The 18,625-nt window shown below is 49.2% G+C and overlaps 1 protein-coding gene across 1 annotated transcript in view; it reads right to left on the bottom strand.

Annotated features, from left to right (window-relative positions):
• Positions 1-5,158, bottom strand: part of WLS (Wnt ligand secretion mediator) — a 29,069-nt gene extending 23,911 nt beyond the window's left edge. The window contains exon 1 of the mRNA XM_033067907.2: positions 4,998-5,158. Within this exon, the coding sequence (XP_032923798.1) occupies positions 4,998-5,103 (106 nt within the window). The 5' untranslated portion in view covers positions 5,104-5,158. The remainder of the gene's footprint in view (positions 1-4,997) is intronic.
• Positions 5,159-18,625: the final 13,467 nt, after the last annotated feature.

Raw genomic sequence — 18,625 nt, 5'->3', positions numbered from 1 at the left:
AGGCACAGCCAGGTGGATGCTGCAGCTGCTCCAGCTGTGGGAATCATGGAATTGTTTAGGTTGGAAAAGTCCTTCTAGGGCAGTGAGCTGAAGTGTTCCCAGCACTGCCCAGGTGTCCCCAAGTGCCACATCCACAGGGATTTTAAATCCCTCCAGGGATGGGGACTCCACCCCTGCCCTGGGCAGCTGTGCCAGGGCTGGACAAACCTTTCCATGATGAATTTTCCCAAATATCCAATCTAAACCTCCCCTGCCCTGAGCTGTTCCCTCTGCTCCTGTCCCTGCTCCCAGATCCCAAATCCCCCGGTGTCCCCTCCTGGCAGGGACTTGTGCAGAGCCAGAAATTCCCCCTGAGCCTCCTTTTCTCCAGGCTGAGCCCCCCCAGCTCCCTCAGGGATTCTCCAGCCCCTTCCCAGCCCCCTCAGGGATTCTCCAGCCCCTTCCCAGCTCCCTCAGGGATTCTCCAGCCCCTTCCCCAGCTCCCTCAGGGATTCTCCAGCCCCTTCCCAGCTCCTCAGGGATTCTCCATTCCCTTCCCAGCTCCATTCCCTGCCCTGGGCTCACCCCAGCCCTCAGGGTCTCCCCTGTCCCAAGGACCCAGCAGTGCCCCAGGACTGGAGGTGCAGGGTTTGTCCTCATGCCTTGTCAGGGCTGTCACAGCTCCCAGCCTGGTGGCATCCTGGGACAGCCACTCCAGAGCCAGGGAAGGCAGAGCAGGCAGGGGCTGTAAATGATTGTCAGCCTCACTCCTCACAAACGATAACACAAACCATTCCTGGTGATCCCATTCTCCTGTAATCCACACATGCCATCATTTACAGCGGGGTAGTGGAGACAGGGCTGCATTAGGATTAATTTTGTGGCTCATGTTCTATCTCCCACTGCTGCATCCCAAGCGAGCACATCACACACAGCCCAGAAGCGTGACCTTTAAACAAGATGTTTTCCAAGGAGGGAGCAGACATCAGGAATTCTGTGGGGTTTCAAGTAGTGACAGCCCCACTTTCTGGAGCCAACAGTTCATTACCATAGCACAGCAAAGAAACAGCCCAATAAAATTCTCTCTTGGGGTGTTTGCTCCCTTTTGAGCTTTACAAAACTCCATCTGGGTATGGAGGCTCCACCACTGCCCTGGAGAACCTGCAGCAGGGCTGGACAACCTTCTCCACAAAGAAATTTTCCCAAATATCTCAACTTAAACTCCCCCAGCACAACTTGAGGTGGTTTCCCCTCATCCTGTCCCTTGTTCCCTGGGAGCAGAGCCTGACCCCCACCTGGCTGAATGCTCCTGTCAGGGAGTTGTTGCCACAGGAATTTTTCCCACCCTTGTGCATCCCATGCTTTGCCAACAGAGAGCTCTGTGCAAATCCCACCTGAGAGCTGATAAGGCTCCTGCTGCTAAATAAAAGAGCTGCTGGAAGTGTGGAAGCTGCATTAAAACTCTGGCATCTCACACCGACTGCCCCAAACCGAGCTGGGAAGCGGCAGCAGCAGAAACCCCCTGATGTGAGGAAAATCAGCTTTGTGGTGGCTGTATCAGGTACCAACGTGCTGCATTTGGGTATTTTGGACTGGCACGAGGGATCTGTTAAAATAGAGCACTTAGTCATTGTTTTGAAACATGACCTAAGTGCCTGCAGGGGAAAGGCTGGCTCGGCTGGGCAGCCCTGTCCCACTCGTGTACGTATTTTGGGTTGTCTAGACCTGGGCACACCAAAATAACCGGATTTTGGTGTCTGTTGGGTGCACTGGATCAAACCAGAGCAGGGCCCCTGTGGCAGTGCCACCTCTGCTCCCACCCCACCTGGTGTCACCGCTGGGGGTGGCACTGGGAGCTCTCCCAGCACGGCTCTGTCCCTTGGAACGCCCTGCAGGACACATCCCATGCTTGGGAAGCTCTAAAGGGCTCAGCCCCAGGCCCCTGGATCAGAGTTCCCAGGGATACAGGGAGCTCACACCAAGGCAAGAAGAGCTGCTCAGCCTCCCAGGCCGTGTGTCACCCTGCCAGGTGCTGGGGACCACACCTAGGTTACACATGGAAGCTGGTGTTTCACAAGCACCAAATATCCCTGGGTTTGCAGCTCCCAGGAGCTGCTGGCTCAGGGGATGAGCTCTAAACTCCTTAAATGCATCAGAAGAGGTAAAGGCTGCAGAGGAGGAAAGAGTTTGGATGATTGATTAGGGCAGTTTGATCTGAGGGAAGATCAAAGTGGGGATTTCCAGGAATTAAAGCACTTTTGGGGCAGCACCCACTAAGACTGACCACAGACAGAAGATTCATTTACCCCAGCAGGATGGAGTGGCTGAGCCTGTGCAGGAATTCCAGCAGGATGGAGAGGCTGAGCCTGTGCAGGAATTCCAGTAGGATGGAGAGGCTCAGCCTGTGCAGGAATTCCAGCAGGATGGAGAGGTTGAGCCTGTGCAGGAATTCCAGCAGGATGGAGTGCTCAGCCTGTGCAGGAATTCCAGCAGGATGGAGAGCCTGAGCCTGTGCAGGAATTCCAGCAGGATGGAGAGGCTGAGCCTGTGCAGGAATTCCAGCAGGATGGAGTGGCTCAGCCTCTGCAGGAATTCCAGCAGGATGGAGAGGCTGAGCCTGTGCAGGAATTCCAGCAGGATGGAGAGGCTGAGCCTCTGCAGGAATTCCAGCAGGATGGAGTGGCTCAGCCTGTGCAGGAATTCCAGCAGGATGGAGTGGCTGAGCCTGTGCAGGAATTACAGGATGGAGAGGCTGAGCCTGTGCAGGAATTCCAGCAGGATGGAGAGGCTCAGCCTGTGCAGGAATTACAGGATGGAGAGGCTCAGCCTGTGCAGGAATTACAGGATGGAGAGGCTGAGCCTGTGCAGGAATTCCAGCAGGATGAAGAGGCTCAGGCTCTGCAGGAATTCCAGCAGGATGGAGTGGCTCAGGCTCTGCAGGAATTCCAGCAGGATGAAGAGGCTCAGCCTGTGCAGGGCATTGAACTCAGCCCCAAACCCCTGTCTCTGCTGGCCCCAGCCCATCCAACCTGTCCAAGCACCTTTCCAGCCCCACCTGGAGACCCCTCCAGGATGGGAGGGCACAAGGTGGATGCCCAGCAGCAGCAGCCAATAAAGCAGGGCATGCACCAGCTGAAAAACTGAATTAACATAATTTAAATTCTTTAATCTCTGAATCCCTTCAAAACTGAGCAGAAACATTTGTCTCTTCCCTGTAAAGCAAACCATAAACATCTGTTTGTCACATCTGTCCTCAGCTGCCAGCACAAACAGGGCTTTCTGAGCCTTTGGAACAAGCAACTATTTCAAGAGCAAGAAACTGCTAGAAAAAACCCTTTTGAGATGAAGTCTGGCTTCTCTGCACAGCACAGGCCAAAACATTTTATCTCAGGAATTGGCAGCGGGTTCAGTAACCTGCTCTTGAACCATCTCTCAAAGAGAAAAAAAAAGGGGGAAAGGATAAAAAGTAACCCTGATAAAATTTGTATGGTTTCAGGCCTGCAAGAGCAGGAAAAATGAGTTTTAGCCAATATGTGCCAGTGACTCCCTCGTGATGGAGGTGAGGAAGGGAATGAGGGAAGCTGAAGTTTTCCAAAATGATGTTTAGTGGGATTTCATGGTTATTAGAGGCTGATAATGCAAGGCCACAAAGACAAAGCACTGATGGGTACCAGGAGCAGAGTTTGCTTCCCTCAATCCCTCTGAAACAGAGAGGGAACAGCCCAACTTTATTCTCCCAACGAAGTGTAACAAAGTTGAATTTGTGAGTGAATCTGACCCCGATTCTTCCTGAAAAGCCCCGGAGCTGCGCAGGGATCCTGCCCGGGAGGAAGGGATGGAGCCGGCCCGGCCCCAGGGAGTGGGGGATGCTGGGCAGCCCTTCCCGGACAGAAAAGCAACATTCCCACCCTGAAATGGCCAAAACAGCCACATCCGTGCGCCCATCACTCCAAGGAGCCGGCGCACAACTCAGCTGCTTTCTAGTAAAAAAAAAAAAAATTAAAAAAAATCCCAGGACTGCCCCAAAGTCGCTCTCCTCCATCTTCCTCCTTCCATTCCCCAGGGAAAACTGCTCTGGCCGCAGGGCTGTGTCCCGGTTCCCACCTCCTGCCTTTGGGAATGCTCGGGGATAAATAAACACAATAAACACAATAAACACAATCTGGGCTTCACAGCGCCCGGTGTGGAGCCGAGGGGCCCGAGGGATCGGGACGGGATTAAATCCCTCCCTGGGCAGGAACAAACCCAGCCCGATCAGGGGCTGAGCTTCCCCTGGAAGGGGATCGGGAATGGGGGATCCCTCCTGGAGCAGGAGGCGGAACAGAGGGGATCCTCTGGGAAGGGATCGGATCCCTCCTGACAGAGCTCGGGAGATGGGAGGGAGGAGAGGGGAGAGAGGGGACCCCTCCTGGGACGGGACTGGGGGGCTCCCCCTGGAAACGAGCCCGGACAAAGCACAAGTCCCAAAAAACCCAGAGCCGGGACCCCCCTCCCACCAGTCATTCTCGGGGTATTTTTTCTTTTCTTTTTTTTCCCCCCCTAGATTTTTAAATTAATATTTTTTTGTTCTCATTCTGGCAAGGAGGGAGGTTTCCTCCCGCGGCCGATTCGGAGGCCGAGGCACGGGGAGGTGCAGCGCCAAGAAGGGAGGAAAAATCCTTTTAAAAAAATAAATTATTATTATTTTCTAAGCCAACTTTGAAACGCGAGGCTCCCTGCGCGTTCCGTCGCCATACTGAAGCTTTCCCACTTCCCTCTTTCTTTAAGTCCAGGCTGAAACCAGGCCAAAAAAAAAAAAAAAAAAAAAAAAGAGAGAAAGCAACACAAAAACTTTTCCTTGGCCGGCTCCCCCCGCAGCAGCCGCGGGACGGGCACAAAGGGCCCGGAGCCGGGATCGCTGGGCTACAAAAGCGGATAATGAGATCATGGGAGCGAGTCAGCGATACTGTAACCAGCACTAAACAAGCGGCGGCAGCAGGAGGAGGAGGAGGAGGAAGGCAGCGGCCCCCGGCACTCACCGATGAGCCCTCCCACCAGGAAGGCGATGACTTGGAACACGAGCAGGATGCCCCCGACGATGCAGAGCTTGCGGGTGCTCATGTTCTCGATGATGGCCCCGGCCATGCTGGCGGGGCGCTGCGGGCCGGGGCGCTGCGGACGGAGCGGGGGCCGCGGGCAGCGGGCGGGCCCCGCTCGCCGCCCCAGCCGTGATTGTGCCGCTCCCGCCGCCCGCGGCCGCTTTAACCGGGCGGCCACACGTGACCGACCGCCGCCCCTCCCTCCCCGCGCCCCGCCCGGGCCGCCACAGCGCCGGCGATGGGGATGGGAGCGGCACCGGCACCGGGGATGGCAGTGCGAACGGCGGGGGCACCGGCACCGGGGATGGCAGTGGGAACGGAGGGGGGAGCGCCTGCGCTCAGGGCAGCCCAGCACCGGGATCGGCCCGGGGATCAACCCGGGATCAGCATGGTACCGGGATCAGCCCGGGGATCATCCCGGGATCAGCCTGGTACCGGGATCGCCCGGGGGTCAGCCCGGGATCAGCCTGGTACCGGGATCAGCCTGGTACTGGGATCGGCACGGGGGTCAGCCCGGGATCAGCCTGGTACCGGGATCAGCCTGGTACCGGGATCAGCCCGGGGTCAGCCTGGTACCGGGATCAGCCTGGGGATCAGCCTGGCACTGGGATCAGCCTGGTGCTGGGATTGGCCCGGGGATCAGCCTTGTACCGGGATCAGCCTTGTACCGGGATCAACCCGGGGATCAGCCTTGTACCGGGATCAGCCTGGTACCAGGATCAGCCCGGGGATCATCCTGGTACCGGCTCGGGATCAGCCTGGGGATCAGCCTGGTACCAGCCCCGGGATAAAGCCCAGGATCAGCCCAACACTGGCCTGGGATCAGCCCGGGATCAGCCCGACATTGGCCTGGGACCAGCCCGGGATCAGCCCCGGGGATCAGCCCGACACTGGCTCGGATATGAGCCCAGCCCACCTCGGCCATGGCAGGGACATCTTCCACCGTCCCAGTTTGTTCCAAACTGTCCATGGACACTGCCAGGGATCCAGGGGCAGCCACAGCTCCTCTGGGAATTCCATCCCAGCCCCTCATCACTGTCCCAGACAGGAATTCCTTCCCAAAATCCCACCCTCTGGGAATCCATTCCCTGTGTCCTGTCCCTCCATCCTTGTCCCCAGTCCCTCTCCAGCTCTCCTGGATCCCTTCAGGCACTGGAAGCTCTCTGAGCTCTCCCTGGATGCTTCCCCTCACCATCCCATTTCCCCACTGCTCTCCCATCCCCGTGGCTCTGGGCAATGCTTTGTCCTTCCCCCAGCACTGCTCTGATTGACCCCAGCTGCTCACACTGAGTTTTCCCAGCTCTGCTCCCCTCCTTGTATCCCCATGTCCCAGAGGATGCTGAGTGCCCACCCCACCCTCGGGAACTCTGTGTGCTCAGAGTCCTCTGCATGGCCCAGAATGAGCTCACCACGTTTTAGCAGCAGGACAAGGGGAAATGGATTTAAACTGAAAGGGATTCAGATCAGATATTGGGCAGGCCCTGGCACAGGTACCCAGAGCAGCTGGGGCTGCCCCTGGATCGCTGGAAATGTCCAGGATCAGGTTGGACAAGACTTGGAGCAGCCTGGGATGGTGGGAGGTGTCCCTGCCATGGCAGGGGTGGCACTGGGTGGGATTTAAGGTCACTCCCAGCCCAATCCAGTTTGGGATTCTATTCAAGGATCCATGCTGCACATGGAATGAGGGATGCAGAACATGATCCTGTACAGCTGAAACTGGACAGGGAGTTGCCAAAAACACTTGAGGACAAATAAGCCATGAAAGGAAACAAATGATAACAAAAATACAGACAGGAACGAAATGAAATACAGGTCAAAGATGTAGAAGCACAACCAATAATGATCTAAAGCAAAAAGTAACAGAAAAAAAGTTGGGAAGGGCTCCAACACACCCTGACCATTCACGTAGGAGCGCTGTCTGTATTTGCAGTTTGGTTGGTAGGTGTTCAGCAATAATGTAACTTGGGATAATACAAATTGGGATACAGGCACCAGGAATAACTTCAGCTATTTTGTAACTGCAGGACAGTTAAATCTTTAAAAATGTAGCAAGGTTTACCTTTTTGTAGCTTGGTCTTAGCTTCACTTTCCCATTCCAGTTCTGACTCTGTTGTTAAAAATAGCTCCTAATGGACGGGTCCTGTATCCATTATGATCCCACTCAGATCAGTCACATGGATTTGTTTCCAAAAATCAAAGCCTCTTAGTGGCTTTTTGCCAGCACAATTAAAGACTTCAAATACCAAATACTTTATACTGAAATTAAAAAAAGAGAAAAAATCCCACATAGAACAATTGCTATTAAAAAGGCTTCTTTTGAAATATCTAATAATAATTATCTGGATGTCTGTCTGACACAGTGTTGATTCTGAGTGATGAGTTTTGCTCTTTTCTCTGCTGGGAATGGAACAAGCCTTGGAATTGTGTTTGTTCCCTCTCAGTGTGCAAGCACTGCTGACAAGGACAGTCACACAAGTCCCAGCCACTCTTTGAGGTCCTGCTTACCCAAATGCAGGGACCTGTGTGACCAAATAAAATCCTGGAATGGTTTGGGGTGGAAGGGACCTTAAATTCCATCCAGTGTCCTCACCAAGCTGACCTGGGACACTTCCAGGGATCCAGGGGCAGCCACAGCTTCTCTGGGGAGCATCTTTGGAGCCAGGAGTGCCCATAAATCCAATCTGCCTTTAATGACTCCACAAAAGTTACACGGTGCTGTCTTCTGTTAAAAGTCCCTTTTGTTCTAAGCCATTTATTTCTGGGAGGAAAATCTCAGAGGTAGAGCTCAAATTGTGTCCTCAGGAAAAAAATCTGGATTGGAAAAAAGTAAAATAACTAAGCCACAGGAAACAATTCTTCACATTTATAAGGCACTTTCCATTTCTACGACCTTCCTACACCTTTAATACTGCAAAGTTTGGAGAAATTAATGACATGTGACTTTTGACACGTGGCCAAAGGGCATATGGAGCACATTCCAGTGACCACACACAGACTGGCACCAGAGAGGAGGCAGCAGTGCTTTCCAGCTGTTCCCAAATCAGAATTCCTGGCTCTGAAGGGATCTGAATCAATAATCTGGGAACTCATCTATTTACCACGGCTGACACGATTTTTTCCTGCCTGCTTTAGGCTGTTTGGAAAGCTGAGCCTTCACAAGAGCTGTGCCAGGGTCAGCCCCAGGCAGGAGGAGGAGCTTTGTACAGAGAGCTCCTGGCAGGGCTGGGCCTAAAGCCCAGATTTTCAAAGGGATTTTACTGCCCAAAGGTGCAGTGAGGGCTCAGCAGGGTTTCCACACACTCCTGAATTTTGGGGCTGTGAGATCTGTGTTCAGAGTGGGCATTGGTGTTACTTGATGCAGGTTCTTGTTTGTTTTGCACACCTAAAACATTACAAAGCTGCTCCAATGTGCAGTTTAAAGATGTTTAAAAGCCCTGCTTACTTCTCAGTATGGGCTGCTTTGGAAGGTAAATTCTTAGTTCTGTTCTCCTGCAAATACTGACAACATGGAACATTTTCTCACTGAGCAGGAAAAGAGTGTTTTATGTCATTTCCAGCACACAGATAGTGGGGAACACTTTCTGTTTGTTAGAAAAGCCTTTTCCATGGTTTGGAAAGATACTCAAATGTGGCACACACCAAAACCAGCCTGGAGGGTTGAGAGTGGGGAGCAGCCAGAGATTTACACCTGGTAATGACCACAGCAGCTGGGAGAGGAAGAAAATCCCCAGTCTGCAGGGCTCCAGCAGAAGCAGCCTGCTCCACAGTGTAAATACTTGGAGAGATTTCCAAGGCAAACATTCATCACTGATTAGGAGGCAGGAAAGCTGATTCCTGCCACTGTTCCTGCATCTGGGAACTCAGAGCTACACTTCATGTTTCACAGAATCCCAGATTAATTGAGGCTGGAAAATAGCTCCAAGAGCACTGAGTGTGAGCTGTGACAGCAGAGCAGCCCTGGGTGGGTGGCACTGCCCAGCCTGGGTCCCTCAGGTCTGCACTCAGCTCTCCTGGGCTCCCTCAGCAGGGAACTGGGCAAGAAAAGCCACAATTCCTGGGGTCATTTTCACCTGAAAATCATGGAGGGAACAGTCCCAGACAACTCTCCTGGTGGCTCTTCCCTAACATCCTTTCAGGTGACAAAGCTTTGTTCGTGTTGGGGAAGTTTTGGTGGAATTACAGAACGGTTTAGGTTGGAAAATCTCTGAGACCATCGAGTCCAGCTGTTCCCCCAGAGCTGCCCCATGTCCCCAAATGCCACATCTACACACAGGGCATCAAGGCTTCCCCCAGCCTGTGAGACAGAGCTGAGCTGTTGATTTGACAGAGCACATTTCAGCCTGTCAGACTGACAGTGCAGACTTGTGATATCCTGAAGGAGGGGGCCAATAACAGCACATTAAAATAATTTATGGAGGGCTGTTTGAACTGGATTTTTCAGTGGTATTTATAGTCTTTATAATTACCATGTGGTTAAAAGGCTCAAGCCCTCCAAGGCTGTGGAAGTCTTTGATTTGGGTCTGCCAAGATGTCTTTTTCAATCAGTAGCAAACAGGCAGAGTTGCTGTGATGGGATATCTGACAAGTCTGGGGAGGATCCATCATTACTCCAGCACTGAATTCCCAAGTTCTTCCATCCAAACCTCTTCCATAACACAATCATCATCTGGCAGTGGGAGCAGCTCTGACTCCTTCAGTTTGATTGAGCAATCATCTAAGTTTGATCTCATCAAAACCACTCCCAGCACTCCCCCTGCTCCCATCCCTCCCTCTCACCTCCACAAAACGCATCTCTGAGCAGCCAGGTCTCCACAGAACGCATCTCTGAGCAGCCAGGTCTCCACAAAACGCATCTCTGAGCAGCCAGGTCTCCACAAAACGCATTTCTGAGCAGCCAGGTCTCCACAAAACGCATTTCTGAGCAGCCAGGTCTCCACAAAACGCATCTCTGAGCAGCCAGGTCTGCACAAATGCATCTCTGAGCAGCCAGGTCTCCACAAAACGCATTTCTCAGCAGCCAGGTGTCCCAGAGGCAGCACATGGGATGTGAGGATGGCTCCAGGTGTCCCAGAGGCAGCACATGGGATGTGAGGATGGTTCCAGGTGTCCCAGAGGCAGCACATGGGATGTGAGGATGGCTCCAGGCACCCCTCCAGCCTGGGATCTGCCTTTCCCTGCAGCCTGACCTCCTCAAAGGCAAGCAATGAACTCGTGTTGCTGACAGAGATGGGAATTTTCATATTTCAAATCATGTCCAGCATCATGTCTGAGCACAGCAAGGTCAGCAAAAGTGAAAGCTGAATTGTACAAACATTTATAACAAAATCTTCATGGTTCCATCACTCCTATTCACGTTCAGAATACAATTCTGAATTCCATTTCTCTGTTAAGCCTTTATATTTTCATGAATCCAATCTACTGCAAATTTGGCACTGAATACCAAACCAGCAGATGCTAAACTAAAAAAAAATAATAAATTAAAATAAAGCCATTTCTTCATATTCCCATGAAAAGTGAACTCCAGGGGCCTGAGTGTTTGTGCTGGTGGCACCTGGTTTAGAATTCTAACAGCAAGAAACAGGCTCTCATTAAATTGTAGTGAGTGCTGATATCAGTTAATTAATGGCAGAGATTTAATCCAGTTCCTGTGGTGTTTTCAGATGAAAAGCTGACCAATATGAACCTAATTTTATTCTCCTCTTATGTTAAATAATGTGCATTTTGTAGGTGGTATTTAGGGTTTGGTAGGAAATAATCTGCAGCTCTCAATGTCTGCACTGTGTGTACACACAGAATTATCAGCCCATGCAATCTGAAACTTGGCAAGTCTGGAGAAATTCGAAATTTCGAGTTCAACCAAAGCAATACATGCCCAAAATGTCACCTAAACCCAAACATGGAGCATGGGTTAGGTTTTAGGATCTCCTAGAAAGAGAAATCTGTTTTGGAAGAGTCACAAAGAGCCATGGCCAAAACTATCCTGTAATAGTTCTGAGCTGTAATTTGACATTTTAGATGCACATTCCTCTTGCCAAGCAATATCATATTTTGGCTCGTGGAGGAGAAAATAAAGAGAAGGATCTGTCCAGGATGAGTAATTTAACACAATGTAATCAAAGCAAGCTGCCCCACTGACCAGGGACTCAATTAAAATCAGCAAGTCAGGGCTTTTGTCCTCTTAAATAAAAATGTGTGCATTAAACAGGAAAGAAATCAGAAAGAAAAATTGTTTTCTTATTAGACATTCTCCATCTGAGCCCAAGTGGGGCCTGTGCTCCAGGAGCAGCTGATTTGAGGGGGGGTGGCTGAAGCAGTCACTGAAATTCTGTTCCTTAGAGCTCTCCATCCCTGGAGACACGTCCCAGGCAGGGAACCTCCTGTTCTCCCTGTCCCTCCTGTCCGTGCTGTCCCTGCTGTCCCCTCTGTCCCTCCTGTCCCTGTCCCACCTCAGCAGCTGTAAGGTCACACTCCCACGTGAGCTCTCTGCTCTGACTGCAGAGGGAAAACACCCAGATAATTTTTAGTGATGCCTTCTCTCACATTCTGGTTTTTTAAACTTTGACTGATTCCCTCGGTTTGCTGTCAGCATTTCTTTAAAGGCACAGCACTCAGGGCAAGCACGTGCTGTAAACCCTGAGACAGATTTTTTATGTTATTTAAGTGTTCATTCAGCTCTCTCAGAACACAGACCTGCAAATCTCTGTTAAACAGGACAGTATTTTTGAGAATTCTTATGGTATATTAAAAATGCACCAATATAAGCAAAAGAAGATAAATGAAACAATACATTAAAATATTTCAATTAACTTGTACCACAATTGAGTGTTTCCCAAATTTTCCCACATGCTGATGCAAATCACTGTAGTTTTTTTACAATAAATCAAATTTCAGCTGGGAAAGACTGATTTGCTGATCTTGCATGTTGCTGTCACTTCAAATTTTTATCCAAATGTTTTTACCAGTTCAAGCAATGGAAAAGAATGAGCTGAGAGGGTGAGAAAAGCAAACTCTAATTCTTAACTCCAGCACTGCTCGTGGTTTGAGGGAATGAATGAATTTGTAGACAACAGTCAAAAACTGTGCCCAACTCATGTCAAGGATTATATTTTCATATATTTTCAGAGGATCTGATTCTGTAGTAGCAATAAATCCTGGCTAAAAGAATAAAACAGAGTGTGGCACAGTTCAGCCACAGGCTGAAGAGAAACCTGGAATCATTGTCCTGGAATGCACCAAAACCTCTCAGCAGAGCTCCTGAAATATTCATGAGCATTAAGGAAACAGCAAACTTTTGGGGAGTGTGCTATTTAGCTGGAACTTGCTATGTGCTGCCATGCTCTGAGCTCTAAAATTACCGAGGGAAGGCTTTTTGCAGAAAGTAAATGAAGTAACAGAGACTTGGGAATTTTATCTCTGGCTGCCACAGACCACACAATGCTGAATAATTCAGCTCCTCAATTACTCATCCTAACTGGGAAGATTCTTCTGTGTTTGCTGGTGCAGAGCAGTGGGGAGCTCAGAATTTTAAGATGAGATTTACTAAGTGTGTGAATTCTTAGTAAACAGCAGAGGAAACACCAAAGTGCCATTTACCAGCTGAATTTACATTAAGTGAATGACTAAATTTACATTCACCAGCTGATTTCCATGAACCTCCCAAACTGCTCCTGTGTTTTGTTCCTTTTGGAAAGTTTAGAGCAAACACTTTTTGATGGAGGAAGGGGGAAAAAAAGGAAGGAAAAAAAAAAATAAGGAATTTCAGCTGCAGGTTGGGAACACACAACAGTGCAGGAGTTTGTGTCACCACTTCCCATCCCTTCCCTGGCTGGATGTGGATCTGGGGATTGGATTTTGGGGATTTGGGTCTCTGCATTGGGCTCTGGGCTCTGTGAGGCAAGTCAGGAACTCCCCCAGTGTGAATCACTCACATTGAAGGGGGCTTAGGAGCATGGAAACAACAACTTCACATGAAACGCTGGGAATGAGAGAGCTCTGATGGAATGTTTATGTGTTTCACAAAGACATAAATATTTGGAGAACAGCAAAGGACACGGCTTGGCCTGGGCAGACTGGAAGCATTTACCTGATTAGCTGGCCCCAGTTGCAAAGACTTTTCCTTGGCAGCAGCCCCAGCTGTCCCCAGCCCTGGGCACGGGAGGGGTCCCTGCTCCGTGCTGCTGAGGCTGTTTGTGTGCTGCACAGGGAACCGAGGCACGCTGCAGGGAAGGACAGGGGGAAAAGGGATGGGGGGAAAATTGTTTCCAGGTGGAGCCTCAGACTGTCTCACATTCCCAGGCTGGGTTGCTTCAGGCAGAACTCAGCACTCTGTCCTGTCTGCACACAGCACAGACTGAGCTGCAATCTGGCTGGGAGAGCCTTTTTTGTGTTGGAATGGGGATGTGGAGTTTGGCTTTTCCAGCTGGATCCATTTCCCATCCGGTTCATCAGGAGGCTGTGTGAATTCTTGTGCAAGTGGGGGGAAAGGGATGAGGGATTCATCCCTGTCAGGAGCACACAGGGCTGCTGCCTCTTGGGGATTTGGGTGCTTCTGGCCTCATTCACAGCACAGCTACACCAGAGTCAGGCAGCTTTGCCTTTTTTCTGTGTACTTGGAGATTTTTTTCTGTGTACTTGGAGCTAAAATCCAGGAGAAGCTGCAGAAGGACAGGAGCACAACCTGTTCTGAGGCAGCAGGAAGCGTTTCCCAGGGCAGGACTATTTCTGGCAACACTCTCCCAGCTATTGATCACAAGTCTGATGTTGTGAATAACACTCTGATCTGGAGTCTGCCTGCAACTGCTATTTTTGTAGGTGTAGGGACTTCTTTTGGATGCAGATATTTTGAAAAACAGCCAAGCTTCCCACACTGTGCTTAATAAAATTATTTGAATATATAATAATGTCAAGTTGCAGCATCTTGTGGTTTCTGAGAGCTTGTTACTGCCTCAGAAGGTTTGGCTGATTAGAACATTTAATGAGAGGTGTTTGGCAGAGGGCTGGGATAAAATAATTAAATTCCCTTCCAGCCCAAACCATTCCAGGATTCTACAATTCCATGAATTTAGGATGTGGGGATTTGTTTATATTTTAAAGTACAGAATTTTAAAATGATATTTTATTGCTATTTTGCCATTCTGCACCTTTGTTTTCAAGCTCTCTTTGATTTGTAAGGGCAGCTCAGGGCCAGCCTGAGCAGAACAAGCATTTAGCACCCAGCCCCTCATGCCAGGAGAACACAAGGTTGGGAATGAGCAGCTGGAAGTGGTGAAGGTGCTGCACCTTGAGCCAGTGCTGCCATGAAAAATGTCTCACTAAACAACCTGGGAGGAGAGAGGTGGAAAAATCAGATGGGGGTGAGCTGAATGACATGGGGGAAGGGATTTTTAAATCAGCATTGCCACTGGAAATATATTTTTATGCATTTCTGCTGTGTCTGTCATGTCCTCAGGCTCACAAAATTTGGCTGAAAAGGCCCATTTGCTACTCAGTATTTTCCATGCTTCTGTGATTCTCTGGGTTTATGTACATGCACATGTAAAAATCTCATATTTTAGTTATTTTTGCTTTTCTTGTATTCCTACCAGTGAGGACTTGCTGGACACTAAGCAGGCATTGTCTGAACACTTCCCCTGCAGCTCCACTGGGATGCTTCAATCTGTCTTGCTAAAGAGAAAAAAAAAAAGATTAATCATTCTTGTTTTGTGTTTTTTTATTCTGAATGCTTGATTCTGACAGTGAAAGCAATTTGTGGGCCTTAACTGTGATGCAGACACTTTCCTCCTGCAGTTTGAGTCATACCCACCTTATTTTATCCAAGTTTTTCGAAATAACTCTCTGAAAGGTCAATCTTAGTTTAGTAATTGGGATTTGGGGGGTTTGGTAGGAACATTCTAGTTCCAAATCATCAACCTGGACATGTTATTCAAGGAAGGAAAAATTCCTCCCCCTTTTTCTCTGGATGCCAGAGTGAAGGTGACACTGTCTGCTCACCTGTTTGGAACCTGAATTCCTCCTGCACAGGAGAGCTGAGCTGGGGGGAATAACTGACTGCAGAATCAGACTGACAATAAATTAGCACACCCCCAAGAGTCTGGAAGGAACAGAGGAGGAGCAGTGAGTCATTCCTGAGTCATAGAGCCTCCCTGGATTTATCCAGGATGAGGTACTGCACACACCACTCCTTGATCTGGTCTGCCTCGAAAGGACAACCCTGAAAATAATTGTGGAAAAAGAAATGCTAGCAGCAATCATTCCTTGGCAGCTGCAGGCTTTCTTCTGTTTTGTGAGAGCCTCCCTGTATCAGGGCAGTGTTTTGATAAGAAATGGTGGAAAAGATGCAGAGCAGGCTGGTTCAAGGGCTGTCCCATCAGCCCTCAGCCCCTGGGGGCTGTTTGGGGAGGGTTTTGGGGATCAGAAATTCAGAAATTCAGTCAGAAATCCCTGCTTTGTTCAACAGGCAACTCTCACTGTGCTTTTTTCCCCTCCTCTTTCCTGTAAAGGTTGTGCCAGCTGGGAGCACTTTGCCTGTTCAGCACTGCTGGATGCCTGGGGGCACAGGGATGTCCCAGCCCTGGTGTGCTCAGCTCCCAGGGCAGAGGGATGGAGGAGAGACCTCTGGCACAAAGAAATCATCCTGCAATCAGAACCAGATGGGTTTGCACTGGGTGGGAACCACTCTAGGGAATACCAATTGTACCAGGAGCTTTCCCAATGCAGCAAAACTCACAGAAAGGATTTGATCTCATGTTCCAGGAGGAATCTGGGAAGCCCTGCAGTCTCCTGTCACAGATATCTGATATCCCAACTCATTAGAGTTTTTGGGGAGCTGATAAAATCCCCTGTCAGGGCAGGAGCTGTCAGCTGTGCCAGATAAAAAATTCTGTTTTCTGCTGGGTTTGCAGCTGGAGGGGCCCAGGCAGAGCCAGCACATGATAAACTCCAGGAATGCACAGAGGAGGGAGGAGGAACAATTCCTCCCCCATCTATCAGATCAGGTTGCTCCATCTCTGAAACTTCACCCTGAACCTCCCACCTCGTTCCAAATTTGAAAAGGTAACAGGTTAATTAAAACAAGCTTTCAAACTCAGGGAGGGAGCAGCAAGTTAAGACAACCCCAGAAACTCAGCTGGGGGTGCAAATGGATGAGGAGAGATCTGATTTCTCCTTGTCCAACAGATCTCTTTGGGCTTTTTAGATCTCTTTGCTTGTGAAAGTTTTATGAATTTAAGTACATTTAATGGACCTGTCTTGGCAGGGGTCTGTCTTAGTGACAGTTCTATTTTGAAGATTATGAATGTCCACTGTAAAAATCCATTTTCCTTCTTCCTCTTGACTGAGGGAGCTATTGGGAAGACCCAGAAGATGAAGCCTTCAGAATTAATTATCATAAGCTTTTAAAATGTTTGTCAAATAAATAAATTTCCCTATTCCTATTATTTTGCACACAACAAGTATGGTAAAAAATGACAGATTTGGGATAAAGATTAGTGCTGAGTTTAAAATTTAATGAACTAACTGTGGTGGACACTGTGCTGAACCACTCACAGTGGTGAATATATCTGGAGAAAAAAACCCAAATTCACTGGAAATGTCATTGCACAAGAAGGAGCATTTATTTCTGTGACTTTTCTATCAGAGTCCTGGCTCATGGGCAGTTCTCACTTCCTGCTGCATGAGTACCAGTTCTCATGGAATCATGGAATGGTTTGGGTTGGAGTTGACCTCAGAGCCCACCCTGCCATGGCAGGGACACCTCCACTGTCCCAGGTGCTCCAGCCCCAGTGTCCAGCCTGGCCTGGGCACTGCCAGGGATGGAACAGCCACAGCTGCTCTGGGCACCCTGTGCCAGGGTCTCAGTGAATAAACCAACTACAGAAAACAGAATTCCTCATGAAAACTCCTTAAGAATTTAAGATCAAGAACATTACAACTCCCAGGTGGCAAGGCAATGGGCTGGCAGTGAATTGTCCCTGCTTTCTGTGATGCTGAGACCTGACATTCCAAAATATCTCCATTCCCATTTTGCCCCAGAGAATCTGGTAACTACAAAAAATAACCCAAAAGCTGGAAGAGGGAGGTGCAGTGAGCTTGGACTGTTCCTGTGCCCTACCTGAGGGACCTGCTGGGGCCAATCCATGTGCTGGAATTCCAGAGCTGCCAGCCCTGCTCTCCTCTGGCAGTGTCCCAGCACTGGGCACGCCCGGCAGAGCAAGAGCAGGCAGGAACTCCCAGCACTCCCGCTCGGATTTAATCCCGGTTTAACTAATCCCGGTTTAACTAATCCCGGGGCTGGGCTGGGATGGAAATCTCTTGCAGGTTTTTGTGGAAAAGTTCCCTGTGCTGACTGCTAATCCCACCATGGTTTCTGGAGTTTCTGTAGCATCACCTCTGTGAATATTCCAGAGTTCCCTGTTTGTTCCCTGGGCCATTCCATGTGCCAGGGAGGCTCTCTGACACTGCCAGCAGCAGGAGTGCTTCTCCATCCCTTCTCCCATCCTATGGATGTGTTCTGTTCATTCACAGAAATTCCTCATCCAGCATTTACACCAAGACAAGCTCATCAAGGGATGGGCCAGGTCTGGCACAGTGAATTTCCACACCCAGTTCTGCCCTCCCAGTCCTGATTTTGCTGGATTAAAGTCACTTGCCAGGGCACTGACATCTCATTTCATTTCTTTGCAGTTACCCAGAACAGCTCCTGTGTGTTTCCAGTTTGAAAGCATGTGTTCATTATTTTTTTACTTCATTTCTAACAATACCAGCTAAAAATGTCTCCATCAGAGTGGAGAAGCCACTGTCAGGGGGGTTTTGTCACCTGAAATGATTCAGTTGTGGCCTGAATGCTGGAAAATTTATCAAGGGAATAAAAGCAAACCAAGGGTAAAACAATTCCAGTCTGAAGAGGCAAGAGAATTTTCATAAAATCTAACAACTGTTAATTTTTTATCATGATTCCATTTGAGCTGTAAATATTCACATGGGTTACCAGCAGGAGTAAAATAAGTAACTTGGTGTGTAAATCCATGGATTTTTAGAGACTGGGGGCTTGTAGCCCTGGTGTTTGCCAGAGGTTGAGATGCTGAAGTGATTTTTTAGAGCCCCATTTCTTTTCTGTCACTGCAAAATGTGAATTCACATGGTACCAATTACTGGATCTTGGACAAAACAAGTAGCAGTGAGAAGAAACCCCTGTGGTTTTTATGAGAATAGTAAGTGGAAGTCAAGAAAACATTTAATGCCAAGTGGATCAGGAAAGCAGGAACTGGAGGAGGATTTTTCTGGTATTACTGCAGCAACTTGAAAATTATTTTCTGTGTATTGTTCATCAATATTCAGTTTTTTGCTGAAACTTTGCACCAAAGCTCAAGGAAGAGATATTTTACAAATCAAATTTCAAGGAGTTCAAAGGTCAGGAATGAGGTTTTTATATATAAAAATGTACTCCATGATTTCAAAACTGAAACATTTTGCTGAGGACTTTGCTGTCACAGAGTGGGGCTGCTGGCTATTGGGGTGCCCCAGCACTCACAGGGAGGGTCAGACTCTTCAAGCAGACTGATTTATCCACC

Source organism: Catharus ustulatus, chromosome 9 (assembly GCF_009819885.2).
Source record: "Catharus ustulatus isolate bCatUst1 chromosome 9, bCatUst1.pri.v2, whole genome shotgun sequence".
In the NCBI taxonomy this organism is placed as follows: domain Eukaryota; kingdom Metazoa; phylum Chordata; class Aves; order Passeriformes; family Turdidae; genus Catharus; species Catharus ustulatus.
The sequence above is the reverse complement of the archived record's forward strand: the minus strand, read 5'-3'. Positions and strand labels throughout refer to the sequence as shown.